This window comes from Oryctolagus cuniculus, chromosome 11 (assembly GCF_051225735.1).
Source record: "Oryctolagus cuniculus isolate XC-2025 breed Fujian yellow rabbit chromosome 11, ASM5122573v1, whole genome shotgun sequence".
NCBI classification, from domain to species: domain Eukaryota; kingdom Metazoa; phylum Chordata; class Mammalia; order Lagomorpha; family Leporidae; genus Oryctolagus; species Oryctolagus cuniculus.
The window spans coordinates 75,140,088-75,158,118 of NC_142877.1; the positions used below are offsets into that span (position 1 = coordinate 75,140,088).

Genomic DNA, 18,031 nt, shown 5'->3' on the forward strand with positions numbered 1-18,031 from the left:
CCCTCATCTGTTTCCCCATTTTTGTTCCCTGAAGCAATCGTGATCTTAAGTTTAGTGTTTGTCATCGAGATACTTGTGTGTTTATGTGTCCTTTTACTGCTTCTATCTGCCCATGTGTTTTATGTGTGAGTATCCATTTTTTCAACACAAAGTATAAACCTGCTTGGTTTTAAGTGGTATATGGCATGGGTAATTTTATACTTTGTTTCCTTGATATTATGTTTTTCTCTATATATTGATATGCATAGTATTAGATTAGTAGTGAGATCACTTATTTTGAATACTGTATGATGTTTTTATAACTATTGCAGTTTCTTCATGCATTATCTTGCTCAGAGACATTTGCTTTTCCCTTTTCACTCTTACAAATAATACTACAGGGAACAATTTTTGTGCAATTTTCCCATGACATCCTGGGGAGCTACTGGAGGGTGCATACTGGCAAGTGGTAGTTTTAGACCAGAGACTATGAACATTTTACCATTGTCTTTAAGGGCACAGCATCAGAGCCAGGCTGCTGGGTTTGAATCCTTCCTCTGCTACTTACTAGCTTTCCCAGGTTGCTGCAAATATCAGCTATTTTCGGTTTCTTTTCCTGAGCATGCATGCCCTAGCTCAACCCTTTGCTTCAAGTAGTCAGCTTGGCTTAGGTCCTCTTGGCCCTGGTGACTCCTGCCTGGGCCAATTCCCAGCTGAAACTGCCTGCTTCTGGAGCCAGCACTCAGCAGGCCAGAGGCTTCACACGCAATCACCACTTTGCATTTCTGTACCATTTCTGATCCATGGAGAGGTTTATTTTTGAACCTGGTGATGTTTTGTAGTCTTCCCTTTTAATATTTTATTTATCATCACTATGTGTCTGAAGCAGAGGGAGTTCATCAAAGCATGAACTTTTTGTGTCACAATAGCCAGAAGTTGATAATAACTCTGCAACCTTTTAAAATAAGCACAAATTTTAGAATCATCTAATCATAGAGTTTTAGAGCTGGAAGACATTTTGGAGATAAGGCCAATAACCTTATTTTATAGGTGAAGGGATTGTGATCTCAGAAATTAAGTGATTTACCAATGTCACATATTTAGTTAATGATGGCATGGCCGGATCAAAGCCCATGGGTCCCCTTGATAGTCCTTTCACCACTTTATTCACTATCACAGATTTCTGTGTAAGTTATATTTGCATGTAACATTTTCTTTTTAACCAAAGTGAAAAAATATGCTAGAATTTAAGCAACTAGAAAAATGACATTGCATTTTAAAACCAATATAATTTTTTCCTAGAAAATATTGAGATGAAAATAAGAGTAGAGTAGTTACTACATTGATCTGAGTACATTTTTCATTACAAGGCACAATGCTTTGGACTCTGAAATTTTGCTGCCTTTGGTTTCCTTGACTTTCTGAAACCTTCTAGGGGGAGCCCATAGATAATGGTGCCAATACTTCCAGTCAGAGTGCTAGGTCTGAAAATGAACTGTGATGAATGGATATGATCAGCATTTACAGTGATAGCCTATATTTCTTCTTTCATGTAGAAATGGCTGGTAGTTTAATTTACAAAAACAATTACTAAACAGGGCAAGTATTTCTTCTAATTAGGATTTCTGGTCTCCTTTAAAATATGGTGTGTTTGTTAAATCCCTTGGAATTGTTTTATTCTATTTCTAGATCTTTTAGCTGTGCCTAAGCATCCATATGCTGCTATGGAGAACTGGGGACTTAGTATTTTTGTGGAACAAAGAATACTGCTGGATCCCAGTGTTTCATCTATTTCTTATTTGCTGGATGTCACCATGGTCATTGTTCATGAGATATGTCACCAGGTATGAGAAAAAGGATCAAGTGTAAGTATACCGTGCAAACTATTGATAATATAGAATGATTACAGATACCTAAATTAGAAACTACATTATTCTCTTACACAATTAAGTTTTAATTTTATATGGAGCACTGTGTAGCTTCTTTTAGAAGATACATCATTTGTCTCAGTTGACTGTACAAAGAAAAACAAACACACTAATCATAATGAATAAGTGACTGACACTCAGTTTAGTTGAGTAGTGTGATAGCATGGCCACAAAGCAGCCTCTTTGGAGCCCCTATCTGGGTGCCATACCTTATCAACCTGGCTTTATTTTCTTGTGATTATTAGTGTGTATATATGGTAAGCACAGTGATTGCAGTGATTTATTGCATTGCTGTAAGATGCAGCTGAGTTTGTGTACGTGTCAAAATTTGCTTTCACTAAAATCAATTTATTATCCCCCTTTTCCCATCACATAGACACTTAGGAAGTCTTTCACTAACTCAGCCGTAGTCTCTTTGTTCTAAAATGATTGATATTTTTTCTTGGCATGTTTAGAAATTCATATGCAAATTAGCCAACTTTGTAGTGAAGCTAAGATAAAATTAATTTCATTTGATTTTATGTACGTTCTTCAGTGAACAAAAGGTATTAGAGAAATTTTGTAATGCTTATATGAATCTTGAATTTAGCAAAAAAGTCACTGAAAATAGATGTCCATGCTGATAGAAAGTAGTATATACCATGGGTAATTTTAAACAAAATATCGGGAAACATGCTGTGATGCTGTAAGACTTTAATATCTTATAAACCCAATACACTTTCAAAAGATGGAAAAACTGAAGAGTGATGTGGCAGATGCCATCAGTGAAAGGAGAACTGTTAATGATTAGTGAATGAACACTGACTTAATGATAGGTTGGACCATGACTATGTCCTTAATTGGCAGTCTTGTGCAGTGCACCTGTGAGATGGCCAAGCTGGGCACCTGTTCGTACTTCAGATATTTAAAGGGACTCATTGCAGAGATAGCCATGGCTCTCCCCAGCTAAGGGAAATCATTTCCGCCTAAACCTAGAACTCTTTGAGGCAAAAGCCTTTTCCTTTTTGAACATTCCTATACATGACAGGTTAGATGTACAGTTCTGTTGAAATGAAAGCACACTGATCACTTCATGATTGTTCAGAGACTGAATTTCATTTGTTATATGTGCTATGTTACTTTCTTATTATAGTTTTTGGTAGGCCACTTGTATGACGAATGAACCAGAAGTAAGCAGAACAGTTCTAATCATGTTGGCTACCATTGCCCCATTGATTTCTATGTTACCCTCCCTCCTCATCCATTTATTGTCACAATTCTGAAGACAGGTTTTCAATTTAAAAGAGAAACATGTCTTAGATAAAGAATTAAAAATGTGCAATATGTTTTGTGACCATCAGCATATTTAGATCTATCTTTTTTTGTATTTCAATGAGAGGCCCTCTTGAGGAAGTGATTGTTATTATTAATATTGAGATGCTCAGTCTGCAAGGTCTTTACTGAGGGTCCTGCAGCCGTACGTGATCTGTACTTGTCTGCCTTTCAGGACTTCCTGCAGCCGTACGTGATCTGTACTTGTGTGCCTTTCAGGACTTTGTCACACACCTCTCCTCCTTCCAGCCACACGGGTTTTTCCTTTCATTTTTGTAGTACCCATTCCCATGCGGGGTCTTCCTGCCAAAGCCTGTTTACCTCTGTCTGGAACCCTCTTGCCTATGGCTTTCTCATGACTGGCTCCTTATCGTGAAAATCTGAGTAGAGTGTCACCTGCTTGGAGGGAACATTTTTACTTTTACAACCCAAAGCAGTTACACCCTCATGGCTGTAACACTTTATTAGGATTTCAAATTGTGTTTCTCATTTGCTTAATTTTTTTATTGTCAACCTCACCACATCTCTCCTGCCTCTACAGTAAATTACGAGCTGCATGAGACAGAACATGATCTAACTTTTTTAAGAAAAGACTTATTTATTTGAAAGGTAGAGTTACAAGGGGAGAGAGAGAGAGAGAGAGAGAGAGAGAGAGAGAGAATTTCTACCCATTGGTTCACTCCCTAAATGGCTGCAATGGCCAGAGCTAAGCTGGTCAGGGTCCAGGATCTTCTTCCAGGTCTCCCATGTGAGTACAGGGGCCCAAGGATTTGGGCCATCTTTTTTTTATTTTTTATTTTTAGACAGGCAGAGTGGACAGTGAGAGAGAGAGAGAGAGAGACAGAGAGAAAGGTCTTCCTTTGTCATTGGTTCACCCTCCAATGGCCACTGAGGCCGTCGCATCGCACTGATCCGAAGGCAGGAGCCAGGTGCTTCTCCTGGTCTCCCATGGGGTGCAGGGCCCAAGCACTTGAGCCATCCACCACTGTACTCCCTGGCCACAGCAGAGAGCTGGCCTGGAAGAGTGGCAACCGGGACAGAACCGGTGCCCTGACCGGGACTAGAACCCGGTGTGCTGGTGCCGCAAGGCGGAGGATTAGCCTAGTGAGCCACGGCGCCGGCTGGGCCATCTTTCTCTGCTTTACCAGGCACATTAGCAGGGAACTGGGTTGGAAGTGGCACAGCTGGGACTCAAATCGGTTCCCCTATGGGATGCTGGGGTCTCAAGTGGTGGTTTTATCCACTGCCCCACAACACCAGCCCACCATGATCTAACTTTAGTTCTTTGAATTTCAAGTCTTTAGAAAAGCCCTGGCATGTAAGGTGCTTTTACTTTTAAATGATAATAATAAAAGAATTCCTTTAATATTTTGCTAAACTAAGCAGTTCTTCAGAGTAATGTATCATGATCTAATCAAAACACAAATTAAAAATGTCAACAATTTTCGTGAACTAATCTTCAAGGCATTTTTTTTTTTTCTTTTTTTGGCCCAGTGTGTCATTGTAGAATTATGGAACATCAGATACGGAGAGTCTTAAAAAAACCTTTATTTCTCTTATTAGCCAGTGTCTCCTCTGCATTGCCTCTGCTACCAGAGGACACTTCTTCAATACCTGATTAGTTGCTTGTTATCTGTTAAGGTAGTATTTTCCATCTTTGGCCATCTCAGTTTGTTGGATGGTTTTATATATTATCAGCAGATATTTATCGACTCTAATTTCCATTCATTAGTCCCTATTTTGCTGTTATAGGAACATAAAAACGAGGCTTTTTTCCTAGTACATTAACAGTCCTTCCGGTATTGAAGACAGCTGTCATCAGGTTTTTTTCTCCGGAGTCCTTTCTTCTCCCAGTTAAATATGCATATTCTTTTTGTGTTCCTTGACCCTTTTTTTTCATTCTTCTCTGAATGCATTTATAAAAACTAGTGTCACCCACGTAGTCAAATAAATCAATACAGTCTTTCCACAATGCATTTTAAGATAACAAAATCAATTGGGGAATGAATTCCAGCTATGGTAATCATAGGCAATACTTATAATTATAGATACAATCATTGTGAGACAGATTTAATTTTATCTGATGCCCATTCATTTTGATACTGCAGTGGTTTGGTGACCTTGTGACTCCTGTGTGGTGGGAAGATGTATGGCTGAAGGAAGGTTTTGCTCACTACTTTGAATTTGTTGGTACAGACTACCTCTACCCTGGCTGGAATATGGTAAGTGCATTCATTCATTCATCATTTGGAACTCCCATCAAAGGTAGAGCTGGTATTATTTTAGGTTTATATTTTTCTTTTTTCTTTTTTATTTTTTTATTTTATTTTTTTTTGACAGGCAGAGTGGACAGTGAGAGAGAGAGACAGAGAGAAAGGTCTTCCTTTGCCGTTGGTTCACCCTCCAATGGCCGCCGCGGCCGGCGCGCTGCGGCCGGCGCACTGCGCTGAACCGGTGGCAGGAGCCAGGAGCCAGGTGCTTTTCCTGGTCTCCCATGGGGTGCAGGGCCCAAGCACCTGGGCCATCCTCCACTGCACTCCCTGGCCACAGCAGAGGGCTGGCCTGGAAGAGGGGCAACCAGGACGGAATCCGGCGCCCCGACCGGGACTAGAACCCGGTGTGCCGGCGCCGCTAGGCGGAGGATTAGCCTAGTGAGCCGCGGCGCCGGCCAGGTTTATATTTTTCTTAAAGATGAGTGAAAATGCCAACTGTTGCATGAAAAATAGTCAACTTCCCAATAGGTAAAAAAATAATTAAAAATTTAAAAGTTAATATTTCAAGAGATTTATATTTTACTTAATAGGAGCTAAATAGAATGTGGCTTACTACATATTTACCTCAAAATGCTATAATTTTTCTGAATGGGAATATTTTTAGATTGTGGCATTTTATAATACCAAGCAAACTATCCTTTCAAATAGAGAAGTCAAGAGTAATAAATAATATTTTAAATATACAGGATATTTCAATGCAAGCGTACTTCAAAAAAGATCTGGAAAATGAAATTTCAAGATAAGTTTATTTTGTTGTCAAAAAATTGGAAATCCATATTTATATGGGTACTCAAAAAGTTCATTGCATTGAAATAAATATTAATTCAATTTTATGCAAACTTTTTGAAGCACTCCAATACATAGAAAAGAGAGAATTTAATGTTTCTTCCATAAGATGAAACACAAAAATTAACTGAAACATTTGATGTGTTATTGTTGCAGATATATGCATTTTAGGATTGAGTGACGTACCTAGAGGTCATTAGCTTTACCTTGTACATTATGCCTACTCTTTAAGAACATGTCTGTATCTGAACCTGAACTAGGCTTTGTTGTCCTTAGGTTGTGATACTATAAGGTATCCTGGAAGATAAAATGAAGGGAGGATATGGTTTTTTTCTTCCTTTTTAAATAGGTCCCTCAATTTATAGCATCATTGAGGTAAGTTGACATACAATGAACTGTCATATTTGAAGTATACAATTTGGTAAGTTTTGACATGTGAAAGAGGAGGAGCATGAGATGGAGGAAGGTAATATCTTTATGTTCTTAAAATTGTATCTATAAATTATATTGAATCTGTTAAAAAACTAAAAATTAAAATAAAAGTATAAAAAAATAAAAGTATAAAGTTAAAAGAATTCATTAAGCAATGAGACTACTATATTGTTAAATAGATGCCACATTATATGTGTTTTAGAATCAAATTTCAAATTTAGTCAAGTGAAAGTTAAAACATACTGACCTCAATTTCCAGAAGCTCTAATCTAACTTTTGAGGACTATATTGAAGGGTGATTTTATATAAGGACTCCTTCAAATGTTCATGGAAAAGGAAACCAAAAGATAATATGTACATCCATAAACATTTTTAAGACTATTGTATGTATTTTAATACATTTATTGAGGTCTGATTGACATACAAAAGGCTGTATGTTATCTTTAGTCACCGTGCTGTGTGATGGAACCCCTGAGCCTTTTATTCCTGTATAGCTATAACTTAGTACGTGTTAATCAACATTTCCCTATCCCTCCCTCTCCCTTTCTTTTCTCAGCCTCTAGTAAACATCATTAAACTTTTTTTAATTTTTGATTTTTTTTTAAGATTTTATTTATTCATTTGAGAGGTAGAGTTACAGACAGTGAGAGGAGGAGACAGAGAGAAAGGTCTTCCTTCCGTTGGTTCACTCCCCAAATGTCCACAACGGCCCGAGCTGCGCCTATCCGAAGCCAGGAGCCAGGAGCTTCTTCTCAGTCTCGCACACGCATGCAGGGGCCCAAGCACTTGGGCCCTCTTCCACCGCTTTCCCTGGCCATAGCAGAGAGCTGGATTTCAAGTGAAGCAGCCAAGACTAGAACCGGCAACCATATGGGATGCTGGTGCTGCAGACGGAGGATTAACCTACTGCGCCATGGCGCTGGCACCCCCCTATTAAACTTTTAACATCTATGGGCAGGCACTGCAGCTCACTAGGCTAAACCTTCACCTGTGGCGCCAGCACCCTGGGTTCTAATCCCGGTTGGGGTGTCAGTTCTGTCCCGGTTGCCCCTTCTTCCGGTCCAGCTCTCTGCTGTGGCCTGGGAAGGCAGTGGAGGATGGCCCAACTGCTTGGGCCCTGCACACGCATGAGAGACCAGGAGGAAGCACCTGGCTCCTGGCTTCGGATCGGTGTAGTGCGCCAGCCATAGCAGCCATTTGGGGGAGTGAACCAATGGAAGGAAGACCTTTCTCTAAAAAAAAAAAAAAAAAAAAAAAAAAAAAAAAAAAAAAAAAAAAAAATCTATGAGCTATGAGCTCATCATTTTTTTGGATTCCAGATATAAGGGACATCATGTAGTATTTTACTGTATAATAGAGTGACAATAAATAATGTTAGCTTACTGTATAATTTTCTATAAAAGAAAAAATCCTCAGAAGATAGGATTTTGGGATGTTTTAAAAATAAAGAAATAATAAAAGTTTGAGGCAATAGTATTTACCCAGATTGGACATTCTACAATGTTCACATGTATTGGAATATCACATGGTACCCTATAATTATGTATAATTTTTATATGCCTGTTGAAATATTACATATAGGCTGGCGCCATGGCTCAATAGGCTAATCCTCTACCTGTGGCACCAGCACCCCGGTTTCTAGTCCCAGTTGGGGTGCCGGATTCTGTCCCGGTTGCTCCTCTTCCAGGCCAGCTCTCTGCTGTGGCCCGGGAGTGCAGTGGAGGATGACCCAAGTGCTTGGGCCCTGCACCCGCATAGGAAACCAGGAGAAAGCACCTGGCTCCTGGCTTTGGATCGGCGCAGTGCGCCAGCCGCAGCAGCCATTGGGGGGGGTGAACCAACGGCAAAAGGAAGACCTTTCTCTCTGTCTCTCTCTCTCTCTCTCACTGTCCACTCTGCCTGTCAAAAAAAAAAAAAAAAAAAAGCTCAAGGAAATATTACATATAAAAATTAATTAAAACAAAATGCTTTTAAGGAAAATAAAACCTCTACACATTTACTGTGTTCAACTTCATGAGTGTGAAGATTCATATACACTCATGAAACCATCACTATTACCATCACCCATGCTGAAGCCTATCACTTCTAGAGGTTTCCTTTCACCATATTCATTAATTATTATGATTTTCTGATTAAACCAAACTTAATATAAGTTCACTCCCTAGCACATTTTTAAAGGATACGAGCAGTTTTGCAGACTACAGGTGCTATGCTGCACGTTGAATCTTTGGAACTTACTCATCATCCATAACTGAAACTTCATAGCCTCTGTCTACTACTTCCTCATTTCCTCCTACCTCCAGCCTCTGGCAACTACGGTTTTACTCTTTGCTTTTATTAATTTTGCTGTTTTAGATTTTTCATATAAGTGAAATTATGTAATATTTTTCCTTTTGTGTATGGCTTATTTCACTCACGTACTCCAGGTTCACCCATCTTGTCACAAATGACACAGTATCTGTCCTTTTAGGGATGAAAAATATTCCATTGTCTATATAAGTATTTGCCACATTTTCTTCATTCATTACTCAATAGATGGATTGCCTCCATGCTTCCGTATATTTTCATACTCTTCTTTTCTGATATTCTAAATTATTAATAATGTGTGATTGTTTAATTGTAATCATTTCAAGTATCTTGAAGAACATGTAAACCAATGTGAACTATGAAGACATGTGTAAGTCATAATACAACTTTTCTATCATAAATTTAACTGAGTGCTGCTCAATAAAAAAGTGAATTTACTATTTTCATAAAAGAAATATTTCAGTATAAGTACTAAATCAGTATGTCTTAATTATGTTCATTGAGGTTTGTCAATATTTAATAAAGGTGATACAATTCATTTGCATAGATGTATAACATTTACTAGGCTTACATAGGTCTGAGTGTGTGTATGATGAAAATTTAAAAATATTACTTGAAGCATTGATTATGAATTGATATTTATATTAAAATGCTTTAATAGAACTTTGAATAAAAATGATTAGAACAGTGTAATAATATTTGAAGCATACTTTAATAATTACCATATTTGAAAGTCTTAATTTTTCACATTACTTTTCACAAGTATTTTGGCTTTTAGATGACTTTTAACCAACTTTGTTTAAAGTTTTCACTTAATTTTGATTATGCTCTGGATAGCAACTGATTTATGATTTCATGATGTCCAATACTGAAAGATCTTCTTATTACAAATGACATGTTATACACACTGGTAAGTTATTCTTAGCACATTCAGCTACTTGTGATAACAGCTTTTGTATTCATCATTATGAAAAATATATATTAGTTTAAAAAGTAATAAACAAGATTAAATGTGTGAGGTGAAAACTGACAGCTTCTGCTGGTTTTAGCATGGCAGTGTATCCTCAGTTTCAATATCCTTATACTGGATTTAGTCTGTAGAATTTTTATAATTTTTATAATTTATCAATTACTGTATAAATAATGGATATTCTGGAGAAGATTTTTAAGAGGTATTTAAAATGAACTTAGAGTTTAAATAATATACCTGAGAATTTCTTTTTTACTAGACCATGTACTGGAAATATAAAAATCTTGAGTATGATTAAGAAATACTATTTTAATTTATTATAGATCTATACTTAAGAATTTGACGTTTAGACCAAAATTCAATTGACACAAAAGACTCCCTTCATCAAACTAATAAGTTAAAAATAAACTCCATTATAATTAATTAGATAACTAATAGTGAGGATAAACACGTTATAGTGTTTTATTTTCAGATTGTAATGATTATAAATGCTTTCTTATGTTTCATTTTGCTTTTTAGTAACTCTCTGGAGTTCCCACTAAAATAATAGGGGAAGCTGGGTATGGTTCATTAATTGTGACAAATGCAGTAATATGAGATTTTTTTGAATATTCATTTTATTTATTTGAAAGAGTTACAGAAAGAGGAAGAGCCGGAGAGAGAGAAACAGAGGGAGGGAGAGAGAAAGGTCTTCCATTCGCTGGTTCATTCCCCAGATGACCGCAATGGACAGAGCTGTGCTGATCTGAAGCTAGGAGATAGGAGCTTCTTCCAGGTCTCCCATGTGGGTGCAGGGGTCCAAGGACTTGGGCCATCTTCTGCTGCTTTCCCAGGCCATAACAGAGAGCTGAATGGGAAGTGGAGCAGCCAGAACTCAAACTGGCACTCATATGTGCTGCAGGCTGGGGCTTTAGCCCACTGTGCCACAGTGCTGGCCCCAAATATGAGATGTTAATAATAGGACATATTGGGTGAGAGGGATATAGAGACTCTTTGTGTTACTTACGTTTTTGTTTTATAAACTTAAAACTATTCAGAAAGAAAATATTAGTAAATAGATAAAAATAAATGTATATAGTCTATATGAAAGAACTCCATAAACAAATTACTCTTCCATATTATTAATATCTTCTTTGCAAACAAAATTTTAAGAGTAAGGTAAAACATAAATAAGAGATGTTGCATGACTGTACAGCTGTGCCAGCACTATTTTTCATAATAGCCTCCACAAAAGAGTGAAAGAAATAAAAAGAATAGGAGTGATGGCTGTGTCAGCAGTAACTCATACTATTGTGATATGCACAAAAGCTTGTAGGAGTATATGACTTAGGTTTCACTAGAACTGATCCTAAAATAGAAACACCAGAAATCAGGCTCATGTAGGGAGTGAAGAAATTCCAGAAGTTGACCTCCTTTGCTTCTAATCTCAAAAACAGTGCTTTTATTGTTTGTAGACACCAGGGCTCATGCACTGAAATACAATTTCAATTTTCTAGGGAGATAACTATGACGATCTAACTTCCATGGACTGCAATAAAGAAGTCCAAAACTACATAGTAATCTAACGAAAGCTCTTGTTTTGATTCAGGCCAATATACTTACTTTGCTTAACTGTTAGTAAAATCTAAGACATTTTTTTTTTGAATGGTTGTGAATGTGTGTATTTTAGAGCTAGTTTATGATACAGAAGTAATCAGTTTTTACATTAGGAATAGTAACTGAAATAATAATATGATTTTTTCCCCAACAAACTAATCAGTTTTGCCATTTTATAGGTATGAACTCTACAGGTATCATGGTTAAAGTTGAGGATTGGGTTGAAAACAGACATTCAGATTCTAAGAAAGGCATTTCACCTCCCTAACTATCATTTGAAAATGGGGGTAGTTGTAGTAACTTATAAGTTCACATGATTTTTGTGAGGTTTTTGAAGCCACTCTTAAAAATGTAAGTAAGCATAATGGATGTGGAAAATGAATGTGCCATTAGAATGTGCATTGATTTTATGTATAGATATTCTCAGAGTTTCAACCCCAGTAATCCATCTTGATATGTAGACTCAGATCAATTAAATATAGATTGCAAAATAATTTCAATAAACTTTGTGTTTAGTTTTGGTCTTACCAGATCAATTCTTATCTGTACTGCCAATGTGGACTATTCTATAGGAACATAAACCTTAGATAATGTGTCATTCATCAAATGGAGTGTCAAGATTATTAGAAGCAACTTCCTTAGTTTAGGGCAAAGGACCCATTTCATGGGGCATGTTGTGTTTTTGCTTGATGTTGTTTTATCAAAGGTGGCTACTAGTCACATTCTTGAATGGATCAGGTTATAATATATGATTGATGGCAGTTGTATTGACTCTTACTGCATTTTCTCTAAAAGGATAAAAAGAAAGACTTCCAATATATGTAGTATTTTTGAACAACTTTTGGTGATTGTAATTTGGAAAAAAACTCATGGTATATGAATTGCATAATGATCAATCTATACATTATTATGTATTAATCAAAAATAATATGAAAGGAGCTAGCATTGTGGCACAGCCAGCCAGTTAAATTTCCGATTGTAACACCAGCATCTCCTTTTAAAGCATTGGCTCAAATCCCAGTGTCTCTGCTTCCAGTTTAGCTCCCTGCAACTGCACCTGGGAGGCAATAGGAGATAGGCCAAGTTCTTAGGCCCCTGCCATCCATGTAGGAGACCCAGAGAGAGTTCCTGGTTCCTGCTTGTTGTCTTGGCACAGCTCTGGCTAGTGTGACGATTTGAGGAGTTAACCAACAGAAGGAAGATTTTTCTCTCTCTCACTCTGTTGCTGTGTCTTTCAAATAAATAAATGCTAAAAAAGTGGGAAAATACCTAAAATAATAGTAAAAGAGATTATGATAAACTAATTTTAATACAGCAAAGGAATGCATAGTAAAATGTTGCTATGAAGAACTCCATTTTAAAGATCTAAAGCTGATAAAGATCAAATCAAATCTCTGAGCATTTTGTATAGGTTTTCTTTGTAACTTGGATCATCTATATTGTAGATATCTCTTTCAGTATCCTGAATGTAATATTCCATGGAAGTGCTTCTATAATGAGAATCATTAAACATCAGTGAATGTTCTTTTACCAAAAAGATTGGGATGCTACAGACCATCACATAGCATTGAAAGAGTCAGAAGTTATGAATTTTCAGTAAATCCTTGTAATCCCATGTACCTGGTGTAAAGACAGCTGTTAATGAAGAATCATGTAACTAAAGTTCATTATGCTAAATATTTAGGATATTTAGAATATTTCAAAATGTATGGCTTAAAACTTTAACATATGTTCTCAGCTGTCTAAAATAAGCAGGAGTAAAATAATAAAAGTCAATTCTGCCATTGGACCAGCATCATTTTAATGTGTTCCAACAAAAATTGTTAAAATGTCCAGGCATTGGAATAAAATATTCACCTTTGTGTTTATCTTATTTTTAAAAGATTTACTGATTGATTGATTGGTTGATTTTGAAATACAGAGTGATAGAAACAGAGAGAGAGGTATGGAGAGAGATCTTCCGTCCTCTGGTTTACCCCATAAATGGTTGGGTCCCTGGCAACAGCTGGAGTTGGGCTGGGCTAAAGCCTGGAAGCCAAAAATCCCATCCAGATCTCCCACATGGGTGCCAGGGACCCAAGTACTTGGTCTGTCATCTGCTGCCTTCCCAGGTGCAATAGCAGGAAGCTAAATTGAAAGCCAAGTAGCCAGGACACCTACAGTTACTGCAGTGTGCCATGGCTTACCCCACTGTGCTACAATGCCCAGCCCTGTGTGTGTTCATTTATTTACTTTTTAAAATTTTATTTAATGTATAGAAGTTTCATATATTTCATATATACAGATTTAGGAACATAGTGATACTTCCTATGCTATTCCTCCTTTCCCACCCACACTGCAATCTTTCTTCCTCCTCACTCTCCTATTCCCACTCTTAATTTTTAGAAACATCTATTTTCAGTATAAGTTTTACTCATAAGGTTAACTCTAAGTAAAGAGTTCAACAAATAGTATGAAGAATAAAGCACTGTTTCTCAACAGGAGAGACAAGGGCTGTAAATGATCGTGGAATCTCAGGATGTCGGTTTCATTCCAGTACCTCACATTTTTGGTACTCTGTTAGTTAACCCAGATCAGGGAAAGCAGATGATATCTGTCTTTTTGGGACTGGCTTATTTCATTAAGTATAATAGTTTCCGGTCGCATCCAATTTGTAGCAATAGGCAGGGTTTTTTTTTTTTTTTTAACTGACACATTAAAGTTACACATTTATGGAGCACCCCATGATGTTTCATTTATGTGGACATTATGTAATGTTAAAATCATTGTAGATGTAACTACCTATTCAAACATCTATCACATTTATCATTTCCTTGTAATGAAAACATTCAGAATCCTTTCTTCAATATTTTTTGGAAATAAACAGTAAATTATTGTTATTTATACTCACTTTAGTTTGTATACTCACCTTTTAAATTATTTTGTATTCTAAATGAAGTTGAGAAATCATTGATTACCTGAAATACAGGATTTAGAGTTCAGTTTTTTTACAGTTTAACTGTAAAAATATCCTGCTTATTCATCATAAACAATAACAAACACTGTGCTATTCTGAGAGGGGAAACAGAAAAGTAGAGAGAAAAAATTCAGTTTAATATTATACTTGTTCAGTTCACCCTTGATTTAATATCTGCAGGGAAAAATACTTTCCCATAATTTTGAAAGTTACATAATGTTCATTACAACAATATTTAGTGCATTTGTGATATTATTATTTGTCAGCATCAAAATGTGTTTGCACAGTTGTGTTGTGGGATCAGAGATAGACCATTTGTAAATTAAATATTTAATTTACAATCTTTTTAAATATTGAATACCAAAGAAGTATGTATATATGCTTTTGATTTTCTGTATAGTTTTAATATGATCAAAGTCTGATTGCAATATTCAGTTACTCAGAAGGTGCAGATTAGAAGGTGATTCAATTGTTTTCAACTGTTCATTGATATTTTATCCTTAAATGACTCTCACCATATTGAATGTGAAAAAATTAAAGGCTTCTCAAGGGTAGTCCCAAGGGTCTGTGGTCTTTTTGATCCTGTTCAGTGGCTTCAAAGTGACATTTACGAGTGTGCTTGGGTCTCCTGGGGTCGCAGTCTGCAACATGGATCACTCCTTTCCTCCTTTCCCTTCCACACTACCTTCCCTCCTTCACATTCTGCAAGCAAGTTTTTTTTTCTTGCTGAAAACAGTGTTTTCTTCTTCTTCTTCTTTTTTTTTTTTTTTTTTTTTTTAAGAAAGAAAACTACCCTTTCAATTAGAGTGGGATCTGGGGAGCTTTAGTTCGCTATCCTAGGAGAAAGGGTTGCTTTTCCCTATCGTTAGTTGTTAGAGCCATTTTTGGCATTGGTGTATAATGGACCTGTATCAAAGACAAAGAAAGTACACAGAGGGAGTTAAGAGCTGCAGTGGGAACAGCTAAAGCCACTAAAGCAGAGTGTCTCGTGTGTCATGTCTGCACTCTGAGCAACACGCAGGAGGAATCCTAATATGCATATGCCCCATGCGCTGAGGATTAGACTAAAACCAAAATGAGTGCACAAATTAGGATAAGTCAGAAACAGTGTGAATGGTAAGCAGGCCTGGCACTCAGATTTTTAGCCAGTGGTAATGGAGGAGATACTAAATTGTTATTCCTTACTAAAGCAGGGATTGTGCCTCTTTTAATACACTGTACCTGTTAACATGGCACGGAATGAGACTAATACAGAATAAATTGCATTCATATTTTCCACCATTTTGAAGCTTTTTTTTTTTTTTTTTTTTTTTTTTTACAAAATATCACCTTGTGCTAGCAGTCATGTTAAGGACATCTGTTAGAAGAAAAAAAAGCTGGACAATCATTGATTAATTATTGAAGTATATTAATTTATTTAGAAACTTTATACCACAAATACATTTTAAATATGAAACTGTAGAATATATAAAGTCTTCATACTCTTGTTTACACTTCTCTTTTAATAAAAACCAAGACTTTGGCTTCATAGTTGTTTGAGAATTGGAAGCTTTTTAAGAGCTTTCAAGGTGTGCTAAGTTGCAGGATGGAAACCTGCCTCATTTAGTGCTGCAAACAGAAGACCAGCTTTTACCAAGTAAGGTATTTTTAGAAAAGAGAAAGGGGGCATAATTCTTTATTATTCATGCATATTCACATATATTTCTATTTGGGTAGTATTTGGGAAGTTTGAGGGTTGCTTTTTTTTGGTCACATTACCTCACGTTTTATCTTACATTGATTTTTAAAATTTAAAGTAAGACTGCAAATGCAAATTTTCAGACATGGCCTTAAAAGGTGATTTTTTAAAAAAAATCAGTCATTTTTATTAGAAAGACATTGTTTCAGGTTTTATATATTTCTACCTAGAGATAAAAGATAAATGGGCATCCCCTATGGAAAAAAGAATTTCTCCCGAACCCAGTGCTGTGACCTATAGGCTGAGCCTCTTCCTGTGGTGCTGGCATCCCTTGTGGACACCAGTTCGAGACCTGGTTGCTCCAGTTCTAATCCAGCTCCCTGATGATGGCCTGGGAATACAGTGGAAGATGACCCAAGTGTTTGGGACCCTGCATGTGCATGGCAGACTCAGAGGAAGCTCCTGGCTCCTGGTTTCAGATCAGCTCAGCTCTGGCCATTGTGGCCATTTGGGAAGTAAACCTACAGATGGAAAACTTCTCTCTCTGTCTCTTCCTCTATGTTTGTAACTCTGTCTCTCTAATAAATGAATAAAATCTTAAAAAAAATTCTCCCTAAAACTGTCCTCAGCTTTGCATGGTGTCAAGGACCTTCCGTATTTCTTAGGAATTACAAACCAGCCAATCAACTTATGGGAGTTAACACATTTTTGAAAAAAGTACTTGTACTGAACCCAAGCCTAACAATAATGTGAGACTGCTCTATTTTGTAGGGGAAATTAGCCTGTTCACTCATTTTCCAAGGAAGAGAAATTTATAGGCAGTATATTCCACCTTGCTAAAATTTTTTTAGATACATTTCATAAACTACAGAAAATGATAAGGCAAAAATATATGCCAAAATGATATAATGTTCTTTTAGGCATCTTTGTTCTCAAATAAATATTGTCCATAGCAGATTATAGCACTACTTTTATGTCCATTTCACCACCCCTGATAACAGTGTTATCTTCATGTAAGACATGAATTGTTCAACATCTGATATTAGTCAACTTTTTCCCAGGTAAAAAAGAATTTGCAATGTGTGTAACATGAGCAAAACCAAAGCTGAGGACTGAGAGGGCAACCACAGAATAATTCATTAATTTTCTAATTATTAATCATGTTTAACCAGACAGCTATATGTTTGAAGAGACATTGGGGCACAGCTCATTTTTAAGCATAGAGCGACTGTCTCAGTCCATAACACTTTATGGGCTTTTTCCCCCCTTTTCATCAAGGTTACTTTAATACTGTTCTGGTGTTACAAGGATGCCAGAAATGAAAGAAGTGAGTTCAAGTGATCAAATGAAAAAATGTAAAAGAGCTTCCTGTGAAGACAAAGCAATAAAAAAAGCAATAATAGCTTTTGAGGTTGATGAGGACTTTGCCCCAGAGGTGCCTGCATCGGTTGTAATAATAAACCTTTAAGTAGCATTTGCTGTGTTCCACTAAACACTTTGCATGTGTTAATTCACTGTGGAGTAGAGTAAGTCTTGTGCTAAGTATCTTGAGAATGGATATCCTCTCTACTATTTGTTTTTTCTTGAGAGTTCAAAGAGTATCATTTTGGCTAGATTACTAATTAGTCTACCATTCAGGTGGTTCTCCCTAGCCATGTATCTGAAAAGGTTTTTAGTAAAACATGTTTTAGCAATGAGGTGAATGACCTCCCTGGATCATTCACAAATTACCTAAGCCCCTTTTGAAAGTTTTTCTACCTGGGACTGGTGAAATAACATTCTAGTGATTAGAATCTTATTTTTGTCATTTTGTGT

The 18,031-nt window shown here is 36.6% G+C and overlaps 1 protein-coding gene across 2 annotated transcripts in view; it reads left to right on the forward strand.

Moving 5' to 3' along the window:
- The window catches only part of TRHDE (thyrotropin releasing hormone degrading enzyme), a 425,213-nt gene that overhangs the window by 207,596 nt on the left and 199,586 nt on the right, over window positions 1–18,031 (forward strand). For both annotated transcript variants that reach the window (XM_070051462.2, XM_051845675.3), the window contains 2 exons: window positions 1,669–1,823; window positions 5,327–5,440. In XM_070051462.2, coding sequence (XP_069907563.2) covers window positions 1,669–1,823; window positions 5,327–5,440 — 269 coding nt within the window. The remainder of the gene's footprint in view (window positions 1–1,668; window positions 1,824–5,326; window positions 5,441–18,031) is intronic.